The 22,241-nt window shown below is 28.8% G+C and overlaps 1 protein-coding gene across 2 annotated transcripts in view; it reads right to left on the bottom strand.

Moving 5' to 3' along the window:
* LOC111627700 (phosphatidylinositol 3-kinase regulatory subunit alpha-like) overlaps positions 1–22,241 on the bottom strand; it is a 69,401-nt gene that overhangs the window by 21,232 nt on the left and 25,928 nt on the right. For both annotated transcript variants that reach the window (XM_023371318.1, XM_023371317.1), the window contains exons 3-8: positions 6,738–6,815; positions 6,470–6,517; positions 5,356–5,456; positions 4,671–4,805; positions 305–385; positions 174–216 (exon numbers count right to left, since the gene is read on the bottom strand). In XM_023371318.1, the coding sequence (XP_023227086.1) occupies positions 174–216; positions 305–385; positions 4,671–4,805; positions 5,356–5,456; positions 6,470–6,517; positions 6,738–6,815 (486 nt within the window). The remainder of the gene's footprint in view (positions 1–173; positions 217–304; positions 386–4,670; positions 4,806–5,355; positions 5,457–6,469; positions 6,518–6,737; positions 6,816–22,241) is intronic.

Genomic DNA, 22,241 nt, shown 5'->3' with positions numbered 1-22,241 from the left:
AGTAAACAATAAACACATTAAAAGTATTAACTACATTACTATATTTATCAATAACTTAAATTATAACCTTAAATTAATGTAAATCCAGCTAAACTAACATGAAAATTAAAAACCTTAAAATAAACTTATATCAAAAAGTAAACAATGTATTTATACACTGTACATAATTTTACCTTCTTCTCCTCCACCATTTATATTCTTTCCTTCTAATGATATCTATAGCAAAATAAATTTCTTTGCTTTAGTATTAAAATAATATATTTATAAGTGTACATTTGCAATTTATTAATGTGCAATTACTTACAATATTACTACTCCTCTGACACAATTCATCTATACACACTAGAATAGCTTTCTGAGAAAAGTCATCTTTAATGCCCATACTCTGGATTAAAAAAAAAACTGTATAAGAAATTATACAATATTAATATACTATGTTAATAATTCAGTATATTTTGATATGATAAATTTATTCAATTGCAAAATGGTGAAATAAAACTAAAAAAATTTTTTAACAGTATTATTATTTTGTTTTTCACATTGTTGGATTGTTACAATTTTTAAAAAAATTTAGTAATATTATTTCCATAAAGACCTTAACTGCAATTCATTATTTCTCAGAACAGATTGGCAAAAAAAAACTAATTTTATTTAGAAATATACAAATATTGTACACTCTACTATAAAAAACAACAAATAAAAAGCCAAAATCTAGTTATTTTTCTTATAAAAAAATTTCAATTTTGTTACAGAACTCATTGCTTCAAGTAATGCTATTACATTAACAAGAATATTTTAAACAGCAATATAATTAGTTATATACAATATTATATATTTATGTTATTCAATCATCAAAACTCATAAAACTATGATAATGATTCAAATATAATATTACAGTAATCATATTTTTGCATCAGTTGTGTGCACAATAATTTTTCAACAATAGCAAATGCTGAAGCTTTTATTCTATTGTGAATTATACTATGTGAAACTATTATACATGTAACTTAGTAAGCTTTTATTTTTTTATTTCATAAATATTCCTGTATTTATGCTTAATATTTAAACACAAGCATTTGAAAAATTTTTTTGAATATAGATTTATAAATATATATTGCCAAATGATCTGCCAGATTATTTATCAAGCTATATTAAGACTAATTAATAATTAGATACAAAGCAATTTGGCTAGAGATAGACAGTTAAGCCACCATCTCAAAATAAATTTAATAATTATAAATAAATTTTTAATTTTAAAATATTCTTGCAGCATCTCTCTCAGTCATGTTCATTCTTATTGTAGGAAAGCATTACTGACTTTCATTTCTTTGTTTATTATTAAACTCTGAGATTATCATCAGTCTGCCCAGCAGTGCTGCCACAAGACAGGAAATTTCCCCAATTGCAGATATGTTGTTATAAAATGAATGGAAAATATTTTGAAACTTTTATTACAGATATACAATGCAGGTATATTTATTACCATTGAACTAAGTATTGTGGAGGTCTACTGGTAGCACTGTTGTCTGGAGTTCTCACTTAAAAAGAAGCATGTGGACATGTGTTACGTCTCATTTATACAAATTAGTTTGCAAACATGAGAGAGAGAGAATTAAAATTTTTTATGTTGTTTTTATGATTTATGGTCTCATGCTATTTATTGTTAATATGATGTTTATTTTCCTTATTTATAAGAAAAATGTGTGATAAATATGTTAGGGTAGAAAATACTTAATAATTAATGGAGTTTACTATTTTATGCAAATTTCCACTTATGAGGGATCTTGGAACATTTTGATTGCATATGGTTGTGACCTACTGTATATGAATTTAACTTTACTTAAAACCAACTTAAATTTCATATTGCCTAGCATTCTATCTTTAGTTCTAATTATGTAATATCTATGTAATTAGTTAAGCCCAATAATCCTATAAGAAAAACAAGATTCAAAAGAAAATTTTCAGATATGGATAATATGATTGAAAATAATTTACTTAATATCTATTAACTAAATTATTTTCAATCATATTATCCATATCTGATTCTTTTTATGATAATTTTTGTTTTGAAAGGGACAAACTTGAATTATTTTGTTCTGTATGTTCAATTCTAAATTTAAGCTACATTTCATAATAGTTATATGAAAAGTACTGTAATAGATGAGGAGCTAATACTTTTCATACTGAGGTTCAAAATCATTTAATTATCAAAACTGAAATAGTTTGCCAAAATTTTTTAAGTTATTTAATGATTCATACTTACATTTTTCTATAAAGTTATTTTAAAAAGTATCAAATGCTCTGTTTTTCTTTTGATAGTCTCTATCATAGTTCTTTGAGTAATATGCCTACATAGCCATACAATTATTTTGGTAAATTTTGTGAATATATTTTGGTAATGTTGAAATCTTTTAAACATGAATTTTTAAATAAGGATAAATTTATTAACTTAAATCTGTTTATGTATTGTATTTTTGTGCAATAATTATTTATTAGTACATATAAAATAGCATTTGTTAGCATGATTTACAAATACTTTCACACAACCAGAAAAAGAGTTAGAGGTACAGTTTATGTGCATTACACAGTTGAATAGTCCAACTAGCTGTCCATGGATCTTGTCTGGCCTGATCCTGACTAATAATCAGCTTGCATCATTGTTATTTGGTAACTGCAGGATTTTCATCATCATTCTTAAACATGTAATTTGTTTTGCTTCTCTTTCATACACTAGCAGTAATAAAAATGAATATGTACCTAATAAAAGCATTTTAATCAAATGTTCCAAAACTCTCATTGGTGAAATACTTTAAACTAGTATTTATACTGTATTTGGTTCATCAATAATTTACTTCATTGTTAGTTTGTATAGATATATTATTGACAAGATACAATTATGTTGAAAATTTATAATAATTTCATTCACATCCAACTGTAATATTTTTTTAATTAACTAAAAATCAAAATTTCTAAACAAATCAAATCAAAAAATCAAAAACATTCTTAAATCAAAAAATCAAAACTAAAATTTTTCCCACCTACTCATAAAATAGTTAGTTCTCAGTTTATTGATTTAAACTAAAAATTGCATTCATATTTTAAATATAATCCATTTAAATTGCTTTAATTTAATAATAATAATAATAATAACAATAATATAGACACACACTGACACACTTATTTAATTTTTGTTTTGTTTCGGTTGCGGGTGACACTGGTTGCTGTGTACTAAGCCAGACCAGAATCAAAGTGTATTGACTCTGGTCCAGCATAGTACACAAGAACCGATGTGAACCAAGTATAACTTACTAAACCCAACATAATAATAATAATAATAATATATATTAGCATTATTATAAATATATTATAAACACATCTATCATAAATCATATTCAGAGGATAAATACATCCTTTTTTTATTAATCAATAGCTCAATCTTTATCAACAAGATCATTTAAAAATACTGAAGTTTCAAGGAGACTGGAAATTTATTCATTATTAAATGTTTTTCAAGACCTCATTTTCAATTATATTAATGACGATCTAAAGATGAGATGTCTCAAAAACAATCATGGATAAATTTCTGGACTCCTTAAAACTCCTTAAACTTAAATCCTTTTTTGTTCAAAGGAAATTCAATATGTTATAAATAAAATTTTAAAACTCAAAAATTTTTAAAAAACACGAGGAAAAAACACTCAATCTATTCCAACTTTAGAGGTGATTAACACATTCAAACAACACTTATAGCAAGAAAGGAATTATCTATTCTCAGTTTCATTATACAACTGTAAGTTACCTATCATATGCATTTCGCCAAAGTGACAACACTTTGGCCAATATTGGTGATATGCATATCATAGGTTACTTACAGTTGTATAATGAAAGTGAGAATAGATAATTTCTTTCTTGCTATGTGTTGTTCGAACATGTTAATCATCTCTAAAGTTGGAACAGATTAAGCGATTTTCCTTTTTTTTTTTTTTTTAATTTTTGAATTTAAATTTCTGGCCCATTGGATATTTTAAATTTTAATTAATTTTATTAAAAATTTTAAAACTTTTACTTAAATAATTTTCAAAAATATTTTAAACAAAACTGTTTTAAAAGAAATCAAAGCACTATATATTAAGACTATATTGCCAACAACAATTTCACCCATTATAGGCAATGATGTAGGCAAATGAAGAATATGAAGCAATTCCTAATTCATACTACCCATGATAAGATTTGGATCAGATATAAGTTCTGATCAATCATAAAAGTTGGGTGACACCTTACTATGCAGGATCTTTCCAACTTTTAAAACGAATAAGGCAACAATTACAAAGCATACTTGATTTCTGATTAGTTAGCAGTTAAGTATTTAATATTTTCTACATTTAATAAACAAGACATTTTTATATCTATTTATATTTAAAAAATGGCAAACAAATAAATGTATAAAACTTTTAAAAATTTCACATTCTATAAATATTGAAGTTTATATTTTTCAAATTTGCAATAGGAATACAATAATCATAACATATACGACAACATATTTTATACAGAATATTTTTTTTCTTATTAAGGTAGTCGTTTTGTTGTCATTCACGTTTGTCCTCATCTTATCATTCAACAAGAAAATTACTAGTAAATTCAGCTTTAAAACAAAAATTTTTTTTATTTACCATCAGTTTATCCCTATCTAGAGTCATCAATTCAGAACCTTTAATATCTGTACATTTGAAGAGATCAGCATAACGATAGAAATTCAGTGCAGCCATCCATTCCACAACATTTACAGAAGACCACTGTGAAATTGGCTAGAGGAAGAAAAAATAACCAGTTATTTACAAAAAAAAAGTATTCTTAAAACCTTATTAAAAGTATTAATTATTAATTACTTAATAAACCAGTATAATGATTTATAATATTTTATGATTAAAACTGAACTTTGAAACTATAAAAAAATTTCATATAAATCTCAAAATTAAAATCTGTTTCAAATTTAATGTAATCTAAATTTTAAGAATTTTCAATTTAAATATAATTTTATTTGAAACTACTGAAATTACACATTTATTAAATTCAGTAATAAAAAAATATCAATAAATATCCATTAAATTATTTATTATATATTTAAAATTTAGATCTATCCACATATTGATACACAGGTATTATTATAAAAATTCCGCAACAGAAAAAGTCAATAACTGTCAACCTGTATCTAGTAATACTTAATTCAACTAATCATATCAGTTAATATAAGACAAGGGCATTTGATAATATACATCTAAAATTATTCGACGATATGTTTGTTTATATTTGTATATATCTAAACAGTTTAAAATATTGGTTATCGCAATTACTCACCACATCTCTGTCCACAGTAACAGGTGGAAGATTAGATACCGGCTGACATAGTTGAGTTGGAGCAAAGGGAATGCAAACTCTATGGAAGCAATTGTGGCACTCTGAATTAAAAAAATGGAAAAAAACTGATGATGAAAATGGAATTACATAGGAGGAAACATTACTAAAACATCGGTGATGTAAGTGATCGGCAGTGAAAACGTCTCTCGTAACATTTAACACAGCAGCGCTAACTCCACAAGCAGGGCAGCATCCGTCAACTGCCTTTTCGTTATATAGTCCTTGAAAGTGCATTACAGTCTCTCATATTACAATTTAAAATAACGGCAGTAAACATTTGCATTTAGACAGTTTTCGATCGAGAGTTGTAACGAGAGCGACGCCGAGCCACCGAACTAACAAGGCTTCACCCTGCCATCGCAGATGATGAGCGATTACTCGGCATGTCACGCTTCCACTCAGTATGAAGCTATACCTATTTTACGAATCACCATTGGGTAGACTACGGAGAGACTCGTCCAATCACCGACGGCAACACAGTTGCTAGGAGGAAACAGCTATTTAGACATTACCACTTACACGCATCGCGAAACGCTAAAACATCTGAGACGTCAAATTCGAACATATTAAAATTCTATATACATCGCAAACGCGTTTCTCAACATAAAAAGCAAAAAATAACATACGACTACAAACGATAAATACTAAAACAGCAGTCTTTTTAACCTCGAGGGAAAGAGATCTTTCCGTATTTTTTTTTAATCTACTGTGTGAAACGAATATAAAAACACTCACTTTTATTTTTTTTAAATCGAAATGAGATTAATCAATTTAATTTATTTTTATATAATAATAGTAAACTAGGCCGAAAAAATTACTAAAAAGAATATTCGTAGTTAGAAGAGAGAAATTGTAGTCGTTATTTATTTTTACTGTAAGGAGTACAATCACATAGCGGAGTGGTCCCTCCTTTTACAGTTCTTTCCGTATAAATGTAATATTTACTTTCATTTTTCCGATATAACGCGATTGCGGCGATTTTTCGCCATTATAAGTATTGATCTTTACTTACCGTTAAAATAAATACAAAAATCGCTTGGAAAATATCACTCACCTTCACATTTAGCACCAACTTGACCTCTTCCCCATATATAATCTTTACCTAAATATCGAAAGAAGAAAAATAATAATAATTTAAGATTATTATTCGAACATTTTTTTTTTTATGTGGCAACGAATATAATCTTGCATTCGAAGCAGAGACAATAAACAGATAAAACATCGTAATACGAATATATTAGATATTTTAAGTGAATTTTACAAGTCTATCAAATTTCTACTTTAATGTATTTAAAGTTTAACAGCTACTTAAACATACTTACAATTCCTACAAAAGATGGGTGTGAGGAAGTACGTGTTCACCAACTGATGCTGATGATAAGGATGGTTCATGCCGGAAGCTGAGAAAGAAATAATCGATTTAAGACCATTGTCGATCTATTATAAGAATACAGTTGTAAACTAAAACGTTGATTTAAGCAAAAATTCATTTTGAAAATAAGATTACGTTTGAGAAGTTTACAGATGATAATTGCCTCGTTCAAGTCAAACATCTCTAGAAGAAAAAAGAACACCTGTCACTCGTCAATGTAGTATCAATAGTGGTAGAGAGCACTGCCCTTTTAACAAAGTATATCTTATCGAAAGTGAATACACCGTATAAAAAGCGAAACAAATCAACAGTTTTAGTTCAGAAAATGTAAAGAATAAGAATGAAACTGTTAAATCTTTCCTCTATTCTTATTCTTAACCTTGAAAAATGCGCATAAAATTTATGTTTCCCCCATTAGTGAACTTCCTTAATAACTGAGGTCGTCGTTAATGAAATACAGGCTATCGTATATATATATTTGAAAATAAAGAAACTAGTTATATTTCGACCTTGTTGGCAATTTATATATTACATACATTTTACTTTCGTAATATATGATAAGGATAATTTGATTCATTCAACTTGCCGGTAAAGATAAAATATTTAAACATTACTTATCACTATACTCAATATATAGAAGAAAAATTTTATAAGGATCGAGGACAAGCATACTTTAAAACTTTAAAACCAAATAAATTCGTATGTAAAATATTTGACTGCAGATTAAAAGATTTAAATACCACTTCAAATCAATCCCGAAATTTTATTAATACAATTCATTTAATAGTTATTTTGAAAGTATTTTCCAGATTTATTCATCGAATAATAAATAAATATGGAAAACATTTTTAAAACATTTAAAATAATAATGTATGTTGATATTTCTGAATATTTTAATGGCATAACATTGATCAGTAATTTCTACCATTCTGATTCGCTATAACGGAAAATTCCACCATTTTTAAGTCAAAAAAGAGGTGGAATTTCCCGTTTATCACACATAAAAAACGAAATCATTTATTTTTCATATAACCCACACTTTCAACTAATATTTATCACTCATTCCCATTTACCATTAGATAAAAACAATAGTTACAAACGTATTCAAACCAGAAGTTTTAAATGAGACATCGCAAAATTTATTAAATTAAACAACAAACAAACTATTTTAACACTTTATAGACAAATAATTTATTTAGTATATTCTATATTCGTGAGTCGAAATGCCAAATCTCAATTCCCATCGATATCCACGTATGAATGAAATTACCTTCGCGCCATCTAGTAACTACTGTAGTAATTATTCAATAAAAATTTTAAATTCGTTTATAATTTCTTAATTATTAATCATTCGGCATTGTTCTCTAAATACACGAAAACATTGTAAATATTTTAACACTTCTCGATCTTTTCAAATTAATTCGATATTATTATTTATTACTATTAGCAAATACTGACAGACATACTCGCAGGAAATCCGGCTGGCAAAAACTTTTCATACGGTTCGTAAATGTAATTTGTTAAAAGTTATAAATAATAAATGAACGGAAATAAAAACAATATCATGACGAAAAGTGGAAACATTTTAGTTTCTTCTACGTACTTTTAACCGCATAAATATTGTCAGCCATTTTTAATTAAAAACATCCTTTAATATGCCCATCTTAATTACTAAACTGCTTTCGTTAAAATAAATAAACGTATAAAAATTCATTGTAAATGTAAAATACGGTATTTATTCTTTGCTTAAAAAGTTCAATATTTTTATTTAAACGTAGACACTTTTGGAGACGGCCGAGTAGTCTCAAAGAAAGGGTTGGCACCGTCAATTTTTTATAATTTTTTTGTTTGTTTTTTTAAGTACATTTCCGGTGTTTTACCATGTCTTTTGACTTGTCTTATCACTTTAAAATTTTTTTAAAAAAAATTCCTATTTGGAATTTCGATTTTTTACCTTCGATTGTGTTAAAATAATCTATGGACAATGCAATTTTATACAAGTAATCCTACTACTGGTCTAAATTAGTTTTTGAATTGTTAAAAGAATTAAATAAAATAATTAAGCAACAAATATTTACCAATAAAACATAAATAATCTCTATTAAATTTGCATTTAAATTATATATATATATANTCTTCAAATGATGTAAAGAGAGTTAGGAGTATTTTAAATAATTTATATTAAAAAAATAGTCTATATTTCATATATGTAGATACCTAATCGCTTACTGTTTATTTATCAAAATATCAAAAGAATTTATATTTGTTGTTCGCGATCTCGGGTTACCGACCTACACACATCTAGTAAATATTGATAATCGACAATACTATAATTTTTACAATAAATGGATGTGTAAATAAGATTACGAAATTAGATGAGTAAAATATTTTGACAGCTGTAAGAACTTTCCTTTACCAAATACAATACGAATTATTAAATTCGTATATTCTCGATATAAATAAATAAATCTTATAATTATATTGGCAACTCTGCCTGGTAACGTGGCATTAACACAACTGGACAGGCAAGCCAATGATATAGTTCATTTTAATGAAACGGAGTATGTCATTGGCTCTCTTATCTATCTGTATTAAAAAGCCGTTTTACTAGATGATCAATTAAAAAAGGAAAAATGTTTAGGGTTAGATGAGATTAACTGAGCGAATAGATATTTGAGAAGAACGAGTAAATATAAGAATAGAGTAGGGAAAGTCAATAGTCATTACATAATTTCTATTTAAATAAATTCTGGCATGAAGGATCTTAAGACAACGTTTCTAATTGCTTATTGTACTTATGTAACCTTCAAACATTCTTTCTCCCAGTTTTCTTAATTTAGCTCAAATGTACTTACATAAAATATTACAATACAATATGTAATATTGTATTTATTAATTATATGTACATTTTTTAAAAATTAAAAAGTATTTTTAACAATAGAGTAATTAATAATAATAATAATAATAATAATAATAATAAACTACATGATTTATATGCTAGCATTTTCTTTTATAAAATATAATATTTAAAATGAAAAATATTACCACCATGTTTTCAATATGAACCATAAATAATTCAATATTAAGCTTAAAACAATTAAATTTTATGTACGAATATTACATGTTTTCAGATGATATTGTAATCTGCGTATTGTATACCTGAAAGGTAGAATGCATACTTCCGGCAATTATACAGCGTAAATAAAATTCTGATTAGGAAAAAAATCATCGTTACATTTATATTTAATTAGGTCATTTTCAATTTAAACTATTTTTACCCAAAATTATTAATAACCACCTCCTCCTTATAAAGAATTATATAAGTCTATAAGCCAATGATAACTTAGCGAGTTAAATATTTCCTAAAGCATTAGAATAAAATTTTAAAAAATCAACTAGACCAGAGAATCTTGTAAACTAGCCGATTATTATTATTTATGGCTGCATTTGTTAAACTTATTCATTCACAAAATCTTTTCACTTTGCATTAAAAATTTATAACATAAGTGCAGCTACATAGCTATTGGCAGTAAGCACATTATGTAGTACAGAATAATACTCGCTCCTTTGTATTCCAAAGCCATGACTGTAACAATGATTTTATCAGTAAATAAAACGGATGCTGATTTGAATAGAGAATGAAAGCCAGTGTTAACCATTTATTATAGCATAGCGAATATTATATCATTTTCGAGTTCAACCATAATAAAAAAAGAAAAACAAACTGACAAGCGAGTTGAAAGATGGCGTGTATGTTCGAGCGAATTATTAATACACATCTAAAACGAATTTAGATAAACTTTATCTAGTGTTTCTTTTCTTGGCAACTCAAACTTTCCACGAATGTCAGATCTATTTACTATTTTGAAATGATCACGTGTGCGCAAACGTATGTATAGAAATATAAACACAATCAAAACAATTTTATTTTATAAAAAAAATAACCATGGTTTTTTCCTATATTGAATTTCGTAAAGTTGAATTATCATCAATTATCGTTTTCTTTGTCATGCTTATCTGATTTTCGTCGATAAAAACTTACGATTCACGATCGGCCGTTTCATTATTATACGGACTTCCTTTTTATAAACATTTTTATATAACATTATTAAATTTTATTTTATATTTATTTTTCATACATTAATTCATTCCGTTTAAAAAATTTTCAAATTAATTCTTCACTGTGTAAAAAGTATATCTTATATTTCAACTGTTACAAAGAATTATATTTATTCCAAATATAGAATATCATTCACATTTTTATTTATATAAAATTACCCTTTTACTTTCTTTTTAATGTACAAGGATTTCATTCATATGTTAAATTTAGACCTACATCAAGACACAGTACTTACTTTTCAGTATTCTTTAACTATAATTGAATTATTCTTTACTCTCAATCGCAAAAAAAAAAAAAAAATGTATATTTAAGAAAGAAAGACAATATTTATCATCTTAAACCTTACTGACTTTTTAGCATCGATCCAAACTAATTCAAATACACTTAGCGAAATCAGTGAAAAAATTATGAAATAAACTTTCGACACCAATGAATCTTTCTTCAAATATTAAATATTTTCCGTATTTCATAATAATTCAGTTACATAAAATAGAAAATCTATATTGATATACTATGATAAATAAAGACAATTCAAAAAGTCGGGTGCATTTTTATTTGTGCTATTAAAAAAAATCCAGCAACGAGTTGCTTAACTTTCCCGGCAACATTTAAAACTGGCGCATCTGATATTATATTTTATTATTAAAAACTTTTTATATTTTAATTATTATAAAATGTCAAAAAGCTTAACTTTGAGGGTAGGGATGAGTTTTATTTTTAAAAAAAATTGTAAATGCTAATAACAAGTAAAATGATCATTAAGTCCGACCCTACTCGAGATAAGACACACGACCGCCCTTTATCTCCTCCTCGTCGACCTTTAACTGCCAAAATTTAATAGCATCAATCCCCCAATACTCAAACCACCCTGAAAAATTTCAGACATTTCCAACAAAAAAGCACAGGAGTTATTAAGCTTCAAACAGAGTGAACAAAATCGTGCCCCATAATACACATCCATACATTTCTCAACGTTTCAAAGATCAGAGTCCAAAAATGTAAAAATCTTGGAAGTCATGTTTTGACCGGTCTAAATACTTTCCCTCTGTTACAAATAACACAGCCGGAAAAGTAATTGTTCTAAATGTTTATAAATTAAAATAAACTGACACCAATGATTATTTTCAAAAATAAATTTTTGAGTATTTATGATCCGTGTGTTTTAAGCAAATCCAATGACGTTAATGTACAGTGTCCCTCAAACGTCCCTAGTTTTATGAATTAATTTCGGGAAAAGATACTTGATTATAGTACTGTAGATAATGGTAATAAAAAGCGAATCAGTACTTTTCCACATGTTAGTTCCAAACACATCCTAACATCGATGGTTTAATCAGAATTATGGTGACTTCATAGAGAAAGGAGCGAAATTTGATGTCTCGAAAACACAGAAGTTTGTATGAAGACTGAAAAAACTACTTTTCGGAGGACTTTGTCTTCAGATATTTATTTACTTAATTTCGGAAAAAGATCATTCAGGGTTATCGGTCTACTACTGCGTTACATTAATAATTAATTGCTAACTACTAGATGAGCCCAGCGTTACTCGGCCAAAAAATATCAACATTAAAGATTAAGATTATTAGATTATTTCGTACTTCTAACTCCTATTTATATTATATTACAGTATTTGATTTATATTTACAAAGGTTACCTTACGTAAGAGTTTATCACATCGAGTGCCCAATCTAACAAATTTAAAAAATTCCTTAAATTATGTACAGTAGAGGAATAAAAAATTTTTAAATGTGTTAGATTGGTCACTGGGTGTGAAAGACCCTTACGTAAGATAACCTTTGTAGTTATATAAATTAAATACTATAATATAACGAACATTAAAACGAAAACCATATAGTTTGGTTATTTCAGCCTACCATTCTCACGTTTATCGCGATACTCGAATAGTACAAAATGGCACAATTTCATTGATCAAGCAGACACCAATTAAAAATATGATATCTTATATTTAAACTCGGCAACCTCGAAAACCACTTAAATCGTATTTTTTGCTCGCTGGTAATCTTGTATTATGCAATTTTCCTATTCGAATGCCATCATATCGTTGGTCGGATAGAAAGAAGGAACCGTTGCAGAAGGAGTCAAAGTAATTCGACCAAAAATAATCGTTGACCTCCTCCCGGAAGAGAAGATTGTCAACTACTACTAATTGATACTGGTCTATTATTAATATTTGAAAAGTGATCCGTGTTGAACAGGTTGTGATGGTCCCGCATGCGATCGAAGTTGCTAATGTTAACGTCCGAAATACTTTATATAAAACTTGTTTAAATAAAAAACATCTTGTAAAAATGCTAGAATAATTCCTTTTGTGTGATGATAAAGTGTTTAAATTTTGGCAACAGCCTGTATAAACTACATGGAAAGTGTGTTCGTAAATATTGCGTTTATATGAAAATTTACAATTTTTTTTTTTTTCAAATTGCAGCCTTATAAATTTCGACTGTCGTCCGCCTGCCTGTCCTTCCTTAATCTTAGAACGAAGTTACAAGTTGAGATAGATGTGGAAAGCTTAGGGGCAGGAAGTCCACATTAACTATATACGAACTTCCGAGTTGGAACAGAAGTCACGTTACTTCGATTGAAAATTTTTCCCTGAAAGGTGTTAGATAGATGAACGGCACGATTATCTTGCTAACAGGAAAAGTACTATGGACAGGGTCAAGACCACCATTAAAAGAATTGAGAACATTGTGATGAAAAGTTGCAGTCTGGTATTGTGACGATGTCACAATAAATAATGGCTTGTTAGAATTAGTTTGGTTAATTTGGTGACGTCAACCAGACACGTGAGCGATCACGCGAAGCTGGACTCTAGATGTTAATAACGTGAAAAAAACCCGGAAAACTCCACGTGGCCAACCTGTTAGCCATGCCCAAACCCATGATTAACTAACTACCAGTGTTCGATGGTTTTATCCACTCGGCTATTGGAGGGCACTCATTAGAATTAAGAAAGTACCGTTCGGAAATAAAAACCCGAGTCGTTAGATGTGGAAAATGAAATACTAATATACTGTACTTACTATAGACTTTTCACAGGGTAAGGCTTTTCATTCAACGCAACTGCTATATGTTACCTGTTTCAGTAATGATATAGCGCGTCTATTTCGCGCTATATCATTGTCGCAGTGATTAAATATAATATATTTTTTAAATTATATCGTTTTTTATAAGAATTATATTTAGTTTATTATTTTGTTAATTTTTTTCAATAGATGGCACTACGTATAAATCAGCAAATTCAATGTAGATATAAATTAATTGATTTACAGAAATCCGAACAAAAATATATTATTTTTTTAAGGGATGAAAATTTCATTTTTTATTTTAAATAAAAATCAAATTGTTTTAAATTATAATAAAAACGTTTATTTAGGAGAGAAACATGTAATAAAAAATTAACAGTCAAGTAGTCCAAAACAGTAAAAATTAAAATATACCTGTACCTAGTTACCAATTGTTAACCAGGTGCATTTTTAATGCTACAGTACAGCGTCGTTTATCCGAAAGTCAATTATCCGAAAGAATTCCAGTTGGTAAATTTAAATTTTCGCCAGTGCTGTGGCGTTGCAATCTTTGGCTATGTCTTGGGCTACTCAAATATTTTACGTTTTTGATACTAAATTAACTTCTTAAGTATAATTTTTTATTGTTTTTATATTCTTCAATATATTTATTTTGTTTGTACAAAATAAAGAAATAATTTTTAACGATACAATAGTCTTCGTTAGGCTTAACATCGACGAAAATTCAACGCGAAGCAACACGCAACGGAGAAAAATTTCAACATGGAATAGATTAATATATTTTTTCGTACATAATCGGTTATCCGAAATACCGATTTACCGAACCACCCCAGTCCCCAATTGATTCGGATAAACGACACTCTACTGTATTTCAAAAATGTATTACTGTACAATCAAACAAAAAACTTTTATCATATAAAAACTAATCAAAAGTAACATCAACTACACCAAAATCATAAGAAACTTTTTTCTCATTTTTAGTTCTGTAAACTTTTTCATTAACTCACTTAAGTTTACTTGATCGGCAAATTCAAGCTCAATCGCCAAAATGGCCGAACTATGTATACGATTTTGCGTGGTAGTGGACGTAAAAAGTTTTTAATTAATTTTACTATAGAGAAACAAACTTCTTTCCCCACTAGCTACAGTTATTGGCATGGTCGGCAATATTCTTAAGGTAACACTAAGATTTGGGGAAAAATTTAACATTGTTGCTTATGCTTTCTTTTTTTGCTCAAAAGCCTCTTTTATGGTTGTTTTCTTCAGAATTAAGGATTGCAAATATCAATCAATCAATCAATCAATCAATATTTATTTGCTATGGCTTTCGCCTTTGCAAAGGGGTTACAAAATTGTGTAGCGTTAATAATACAAAGATTGTTATACATGGTTTCAAAAAGAACAACACAAACAATAAATGATAACAACAATAAAGCTTAATTAATAATGTTATGTTAGCATATTTAATAAATAACAGAAAAATTTATAAACTTTAAATAACATATCAGAACTTAAATTGTCGTCATATAAGCAAAACATATCAAAATCGGTTGTCAATAAAGTATCTCTTAAATGCTCGGTAATTTCGCAAGATACAAATAAATGGTTTTTAAGACTTTCACAAAGTCTATTACATAATGGACAGTTAGAATGGGCAGATATATTCATTCTGCGCCTATTTAATACAATAGTATAGTCGTTGAGACATAACTGAATTATTAAAGATTTATTATTATATTTTAAATTTGATGATAAATAATATCTAGGTGTCCATGGAGATACAAAGGAAGTCTCAAGAAACCTACACTTTTGCTCAATATAATGAATGTCTTGGGCCCAATATTTATCCCTTAATGGATTGCAAATATTTTCTTAGCTTTTAGGCAAAAATAGTAAATACGAAATGTAAATTGCATGGTAATTTTAGCTACGGAAAAAATCGACCAATATAAATTTCGATTAATTAAGTATTTAACTTATATTTTGTTACATTCATATCCAAAGTGCCGCCCTTTAGATTGTCCACCTCTAGAGCAGACCCTGATATACGACATTATCAAAGTTAGATGTATGTAAATGTAACTGCTGAGTTTCGTAGCAATTGGTTGAACGACCTAGGAGTGTATTGCGAACAAACAAACATCCTCATTTATCTAAATATATAAAACATATATATAACACGTCCTGACTGACTGGGTGATTCATCATCGCCCAGAGCAAACAATTTGGTACACAGTTAGGGTACGTCATGAAAATGCACACTAAGAAGGGATTTTCGGAACATTTTTATATGGTGAAAAACACACAGTATCATGTATTCTACGGTACAAACCGATATGCATTTGAGATAGAAAATGTTACGATTATGTTCGTCGAAACAAATAGATAAATTGGTAGTTTGAGTTGTATAAACAAAAACACTGATAATTTGTAAATGCCAGGCAAAAATGACTATAATTATGTTTACGTTCTAGAAGTTGTATAAACTATTAAAAAATAATAATCCAAATATGTTAAAAAATAGTTTAGTGGTTATAAATATGTATTCATATGTTTGTTAAATTTTGTTTAATTAATAGAGAGGTTGTGGCCGAAGTTTTCAACGTGAAAACGTGTACGTCGGACGTTCAGCGCCGCCTTCCTGTGAGTCTAGAAGTTTAACAATGGCATTTGGAACGTCGAGCATGATTCCACTGACGTTCCAAACGCCATTGTCAAACTTCTAGACTCAGAGGAAGGCGGCGCTGAACGTCCGACGTACACGTTTTCGCGTTGAAAACTTCGGCCGCAACCTCTCTAATAATGCTCTATGCAAAGTTTTTTTAACGCCCTAAGGAGGCCTTTTTTCAGCAAGCCCATTGTGGATTCGGCCAGGCCCACAATGGTGGTGAGGGACGGATTCCAACATATCGGACGCTCTCTGTCCCCTCAGAATGATATTTTTACGTTTAAGGACAAATAAATTAAAAAGGAAAACTGATGTTTGGAGTTGTAAGTTAAATTATTTTTTTATGATCGTATAAGGTTTTCACAGTGTAATTTATTAAAATCTCGATTATTAATGCCTTATTGTCCTTATTTCAATTCTTATTATATTTGTCAACTTGGACATAAATTATTAATAGGACTCTGGAGGCTCAATAAAGAAATTCTGTTTCCTTTAAGAACTTTTACTCAATTTTGCGTTAATACCTAACATCAGTTTAACAGCCCTATTAATAATTTATGTCCAAGTTGACAACTATAATAAGTAGAGGAGACTGTGGTATTATGGAACCCCATTTTCATCTTAGGGTGCATATACTTTTGGGATCAAACTGATCCAAGATCACTTCGATCGTACAAATCGTGTATACAAACGAAATACAGTACTGTGATCCGATCGATCTCTATTTGCGTATACAAACGCCATCTAGGATCAACTGGATCTCGATCAAACTAATCCTAGCGGAGGGTAGGATCGTTTGGATTGGATAAAAGAGATTAAAGATGGCGGCTTCCATGGTCGAAGTTTAGCTGACAGTTCATTTCTTCCTTTTCCTATTACTATTTCTTTTGATTGTAATAAAATGGGAACAGGATCCTTCAGTAAATTTTCAAAAGTAAGTCGACTTACTCAAAAGTGTTCTTTAAAAACATTTGGCGTATATTCTAATGCAACCTCTGAAACATAGTTAGTTATTTTGCATACCGATTTCTTTTTTTTCTTACTTTTATATTGTGTTAAATAATTAACCAAAATTAATTCTTCTTCCTCGGATTCTGAATCTAATTCCGATAATATTTCTAAAATGATTCCTAAAGTTGCCGCCATCTTCGATCCTACTCGTATACTTTCCGCCATGACAGAAGCTATCTGTATCACGTGACAAGGACTGATCCGATTTTACAGATCGATCTATACAAAACGAAAAGTATATGCACCGTTAGTGAATTGTAAACAAGGTATCATAACTACACCCACATTTTTTGTGCGAAAGGTACTGGTAGCTATTAAACTAGATGTTCTTAATTGGATTTTTCTCTAGTGTAACTATAAGTATGGTTTTTGAAGGCTTCTGTACAAAAAGTCAGAAAGTAGGCTTAGGGAAAACTGGGTGGTAATATGGAACCTTACTGTATGTTTTCAAAAAAATACTTTAATGTATCCAAAAACAAATAGGAAAGTACAAAGAATGCTAAATAATTCCAAATTATTTACTCCAATGTATTTTATCGCAAAAATGATTTAATAATAATAATAAAGAAATGTACAAAGAAGCTAATCATTTACAAAAATCACAAATATAATGCTCCTATAGTGTTAGGTATCTATTTTTACTATTTTCATTTTCCTTCTATTTTTTCATTTTCCTTCTATTTTTTCATATGTATTCATCTATCATATACTTTTACAAATGTTAGACAAGTTCCATATTAAAAGCACCAATGGGGTCCGTATTTCACGCATCGCCATCTTGAATTAACTTATGTCTGTCAAGATCTAACTAAAAAACGTGATCATCACACAGATTAATATGTACCCCTAAGTCTCTGGAACGGAATACATGCACCAGTGAACCTACTACTACACGATTTATATTTTAGAAATAAATAAATTCACTTAGCATTCAAAACTTTCGAATTTCGAAAAACACAATTATGCTAATTCACTACTGACAACCGTTTAACTGAAGTGAAACGGGTTTTCCCTTGCTATGGATGTCTGCCTAGTGCAGTTCAGCCACATTCCGCTACAGTTCGCCTTTATTATCAGTTTGAAATGGAGGGGTTCCATAATCCCGCCTTCTCACTATATTAAAATCTCAATTCACATGCAAACTTATTTTATAAACACCCTCAGAAAAATTTGTATAGAAAAAAAATGAACTATACAAAATCAAATCAAATCATTTAAAAACAAAACTAATAATAAAGTCGAGTCCGCATAAGTCGTCATAGGTATAACTAGACATCGTCGGTTATGTAGTCAGTTTTCTGTGGTCCCGGCCGACTTATGTACTGTACGCATTAATGTTAAAAAAACTCTTATTCGACACCGTTTAACTCATCACCATTGGATAACTCGATATACTTTTGCTGTTGTTTAGACGTCTGATAAGTCGACTCCCCTCAAGAAAAAAAAATGAGTTCACACCACACAGTAAAACTATGTGGTGTGAACTCATTTTTTTTCTGGAGGAGAGTCGATTTATTTATTAATATATATATATTAATAAAAATGCCTTAACATTTTATGTATTTTTATATATAATAATAACAGATAAACAAAAAGAAAATATACAATCTATATAACGTCACAGCAGAATCCGATTTTGCATTTTCACATGTCATGCCTTATTTGTAGCACGTGTTTCACATTTCTGTTAGAAATGAGTGTCCAAAGGCTAACAACGCTTACGCTGAAGGAAAAATACGAACTTGTGTCTGAATTTGAATGCAAGAAAACTTCGTAAGCCGAATTTGCAAAACCAAAAAAACCTTCCAAGAACAACATTGGTGGAAATCCTGAAGAAAAAGAGAGAAAATTAAGAAACTTTTTCTTGGATCTACGTCGCGGCTGTCTCGAAAACGCCAGAGAAAGTCGATGTACTACAAAGATGTCGAAGATGCTCTGGTACGTTGGCTAAAGCAAATTCGTTCATCGAATCTTCCTATTTCGGGACTGATATTGAAACAAAAGGCGATCCAAGTACTGTAAAGGGAAATACAGTACTTGGAGTAGAAACCAACTTTAGTATCAGTGATGGATGGTCAGAGAGGTACAGTACATTGCACTACTATTTTCCTAACTGTAATTTTGTGGTTTTTTTCAACTTCGCTTTAGTTGTCATATCTGATAACTCGACACATTTCCACTTCCCGTGGGGGTGTCGACTTATGCAGATTCGACTGTATTAAACAATAGAGTTTTACCAAAATAGAATAATGCCAAACACAATATTCACTAAAAGTATATAATAAAAATTGAAAAATGAAACATTAGATAGAAACGTTATCTATTGATTATTTCTAAAAATTAAAAATAAGAAATGAAATTTTTATTAAATTCCAAAAAGACTATTCGTTTCACTAACTTAAAACTTTAGTATGCTACTTCTATCTAATCTTCAAGGCATAAATATATGATAAAGAAAATAAATATTAATTATAATGATAAATGTCGATAAGAATATCGAAAATCTGAAAAATCATGTATAGTTATCTGATGTAAATATTTAAGACTAAACTTCATTTATTTCTATATTGAAATTTCAAGTTATAAATATTTAAATTAAAAAACATGAATTCTTCATTAAAATTATAATTATCGTGCTATAATCCCAATGAATGATTGCTCATTTTCCTACGATATATAAACCTAATTTCTTTCACTTTATTCATGGAATATTAAATTACGGGAAATCGACTTTTCTTTTTAACTTTAAATATATAAATATAAATTTCTTTGTTTCAGTAAATTGTTCACACATATCTAAGTTATCTGCTTCATCTGATCGCAAGATTGTAATTCTCTTTTTAAATTAAGAAAAACTATTGAGTATTAAAATACATAGTAACTATTGTAATATTTAATATTTTTAAAAATTATCTATCGTTCAGAATAGTAAAAATATTTCATTAATTCAATATACACTTTCTGCAAAGATCATGTCACAGAAGTTAGTCATGCCTGTAAGTATCTGAAAAATAAATATGCAGAGAATAAGATTGCCTCGCTAAAGTCAACAAGTAGATTTGCGAAGTCCGATTTATAAAATTCTTGAAAGCATTTTAACAATATACTGTTGACTTTGTCTATACGCGAACTAACTTAGCTCGATAACCTTAGTAGTAAATCAATAAATTCATCGAAAAAAACAAAATAAATGAAGTTCAGCAAAATGTAAGTTCGATCTGTTAAGTAATAGTGCAGTAGTAATAATGAACAGATGAATTCTGCACCAATTCTCAACAAAAAATAAAATCACAATAGCCTAAAGTTCATTATTTTTCTATAAACTAGAGTGAAAAAAATCATTTATTTCTTGTTACTGTACTTAGAAAGCTATATCAGTTCTATATAAGCAACAAGTAAAATAAAGCATCTAAAGCTTAAACTTTTTCCGCTGCTTACAACCCTTGATTTATTTAAAATGCACACATCACGAAAAATTCCCTTTCCTTCATTTTTTTTTCATTTTAAAAAAGATATTGTTGTTTCCCTCACGTGTTTTAGCCTGATTTAGACACGGCTTAAGCGATTAAATCAAAGAAAAATGCGCATCGTATTACGATAAAGGGTGAATGAACACGTCAAAGTAATTAACATTCTCACAGCTGGGGTTGTAATTCCCAAGAAGAATCGTTATATTTTCCTGTCAAATGATTATGACTTTTTCCTCCTCTTATTTTTTCCAACTAATGTGTGCAATCATTCGCGACGCTATTTTCAACTGAACTTAAGCAATACAGAACAAAGTTCGAAATTTCATACGACTTGTAGTTTTTTTGGGTCGTCGTAAAATATTGATCAAATTGAAAAAATGTATCTTCAAATTGAAAAAATGTATCTTCAACATAACATATTTCCACATATGAATGTAATCGATCTAAAACAGTGCAGAACAATGACTAAGTTCTGTTGACTCATTGTTTTCTGCCAACTAACGTTTCCGAAACTTATGTCGACCTTCTAGGTTAGAATCGGAAGTTTTTCGTAATAGGAGGCACATTTTCGGATTTGGTATGAATTTTAAGTTGCATGTAGCGTTTCCGTACTTCATTCATGCGTATCGAATTATGAATTCGGCCGGTTTGAAATCTAGCATCGTCTTATTTGATTTTACAAAAATTTCTAGTTATTCTATTTTTTCAGATAGAATAGATTTATTCGGTTTCATTTCTGACTCGAGTTACTACTCAATACAAGATTAGATGACTCGTTTCAATTTCTCAAGCAAATCAAGTCTGTAATATCCGCTGCAAACACACTTGATCGCAACGGATCATATGAACGATGGATATTCCAAACTGAGCCATCCAGGGAAATTACTGAAGTCTAAACTGGATTCAGACCTGAAAGAATATCTCACGGTAGAGCTATATCACATTTCGAGACATGAAGTGAAAGGTTTAATATAAAACCCTCCTCTGAATTTAACCAAAAAAAAATTTCTACATTAATTAAAATAACAAAATAAACAATTGTACACTTGTTATATGTAGAAGTTTTATTCTTCACAAATATATTTAAGTTTAATTATACTAAAATTGAAATAATGCTCACATTCATAATAAGTATACA

The sequence above is a fragment of the Centruroides sculpturatus genome, unplaced genomic scaffold, assembly GCF_000671375.1.
Source record: "Centruroides sculpturatus isolate CEXI.00-Female unplaced genomic scaffold, Cexi_2.0 scaffold468, whole genome shotgun sequence".
Lineage (NCBI taxonomy): Eukaryota > Metazoa > Arthropoda > Arachnida > Scorpiones > Buthidae > Centruroides > Centruroides sculpturatus.
The sequence above is the reverse complement of the archived record's forward strand: the minus strand, read 5'-3'. Positions and strand labels throughout refer to the sequence as shown.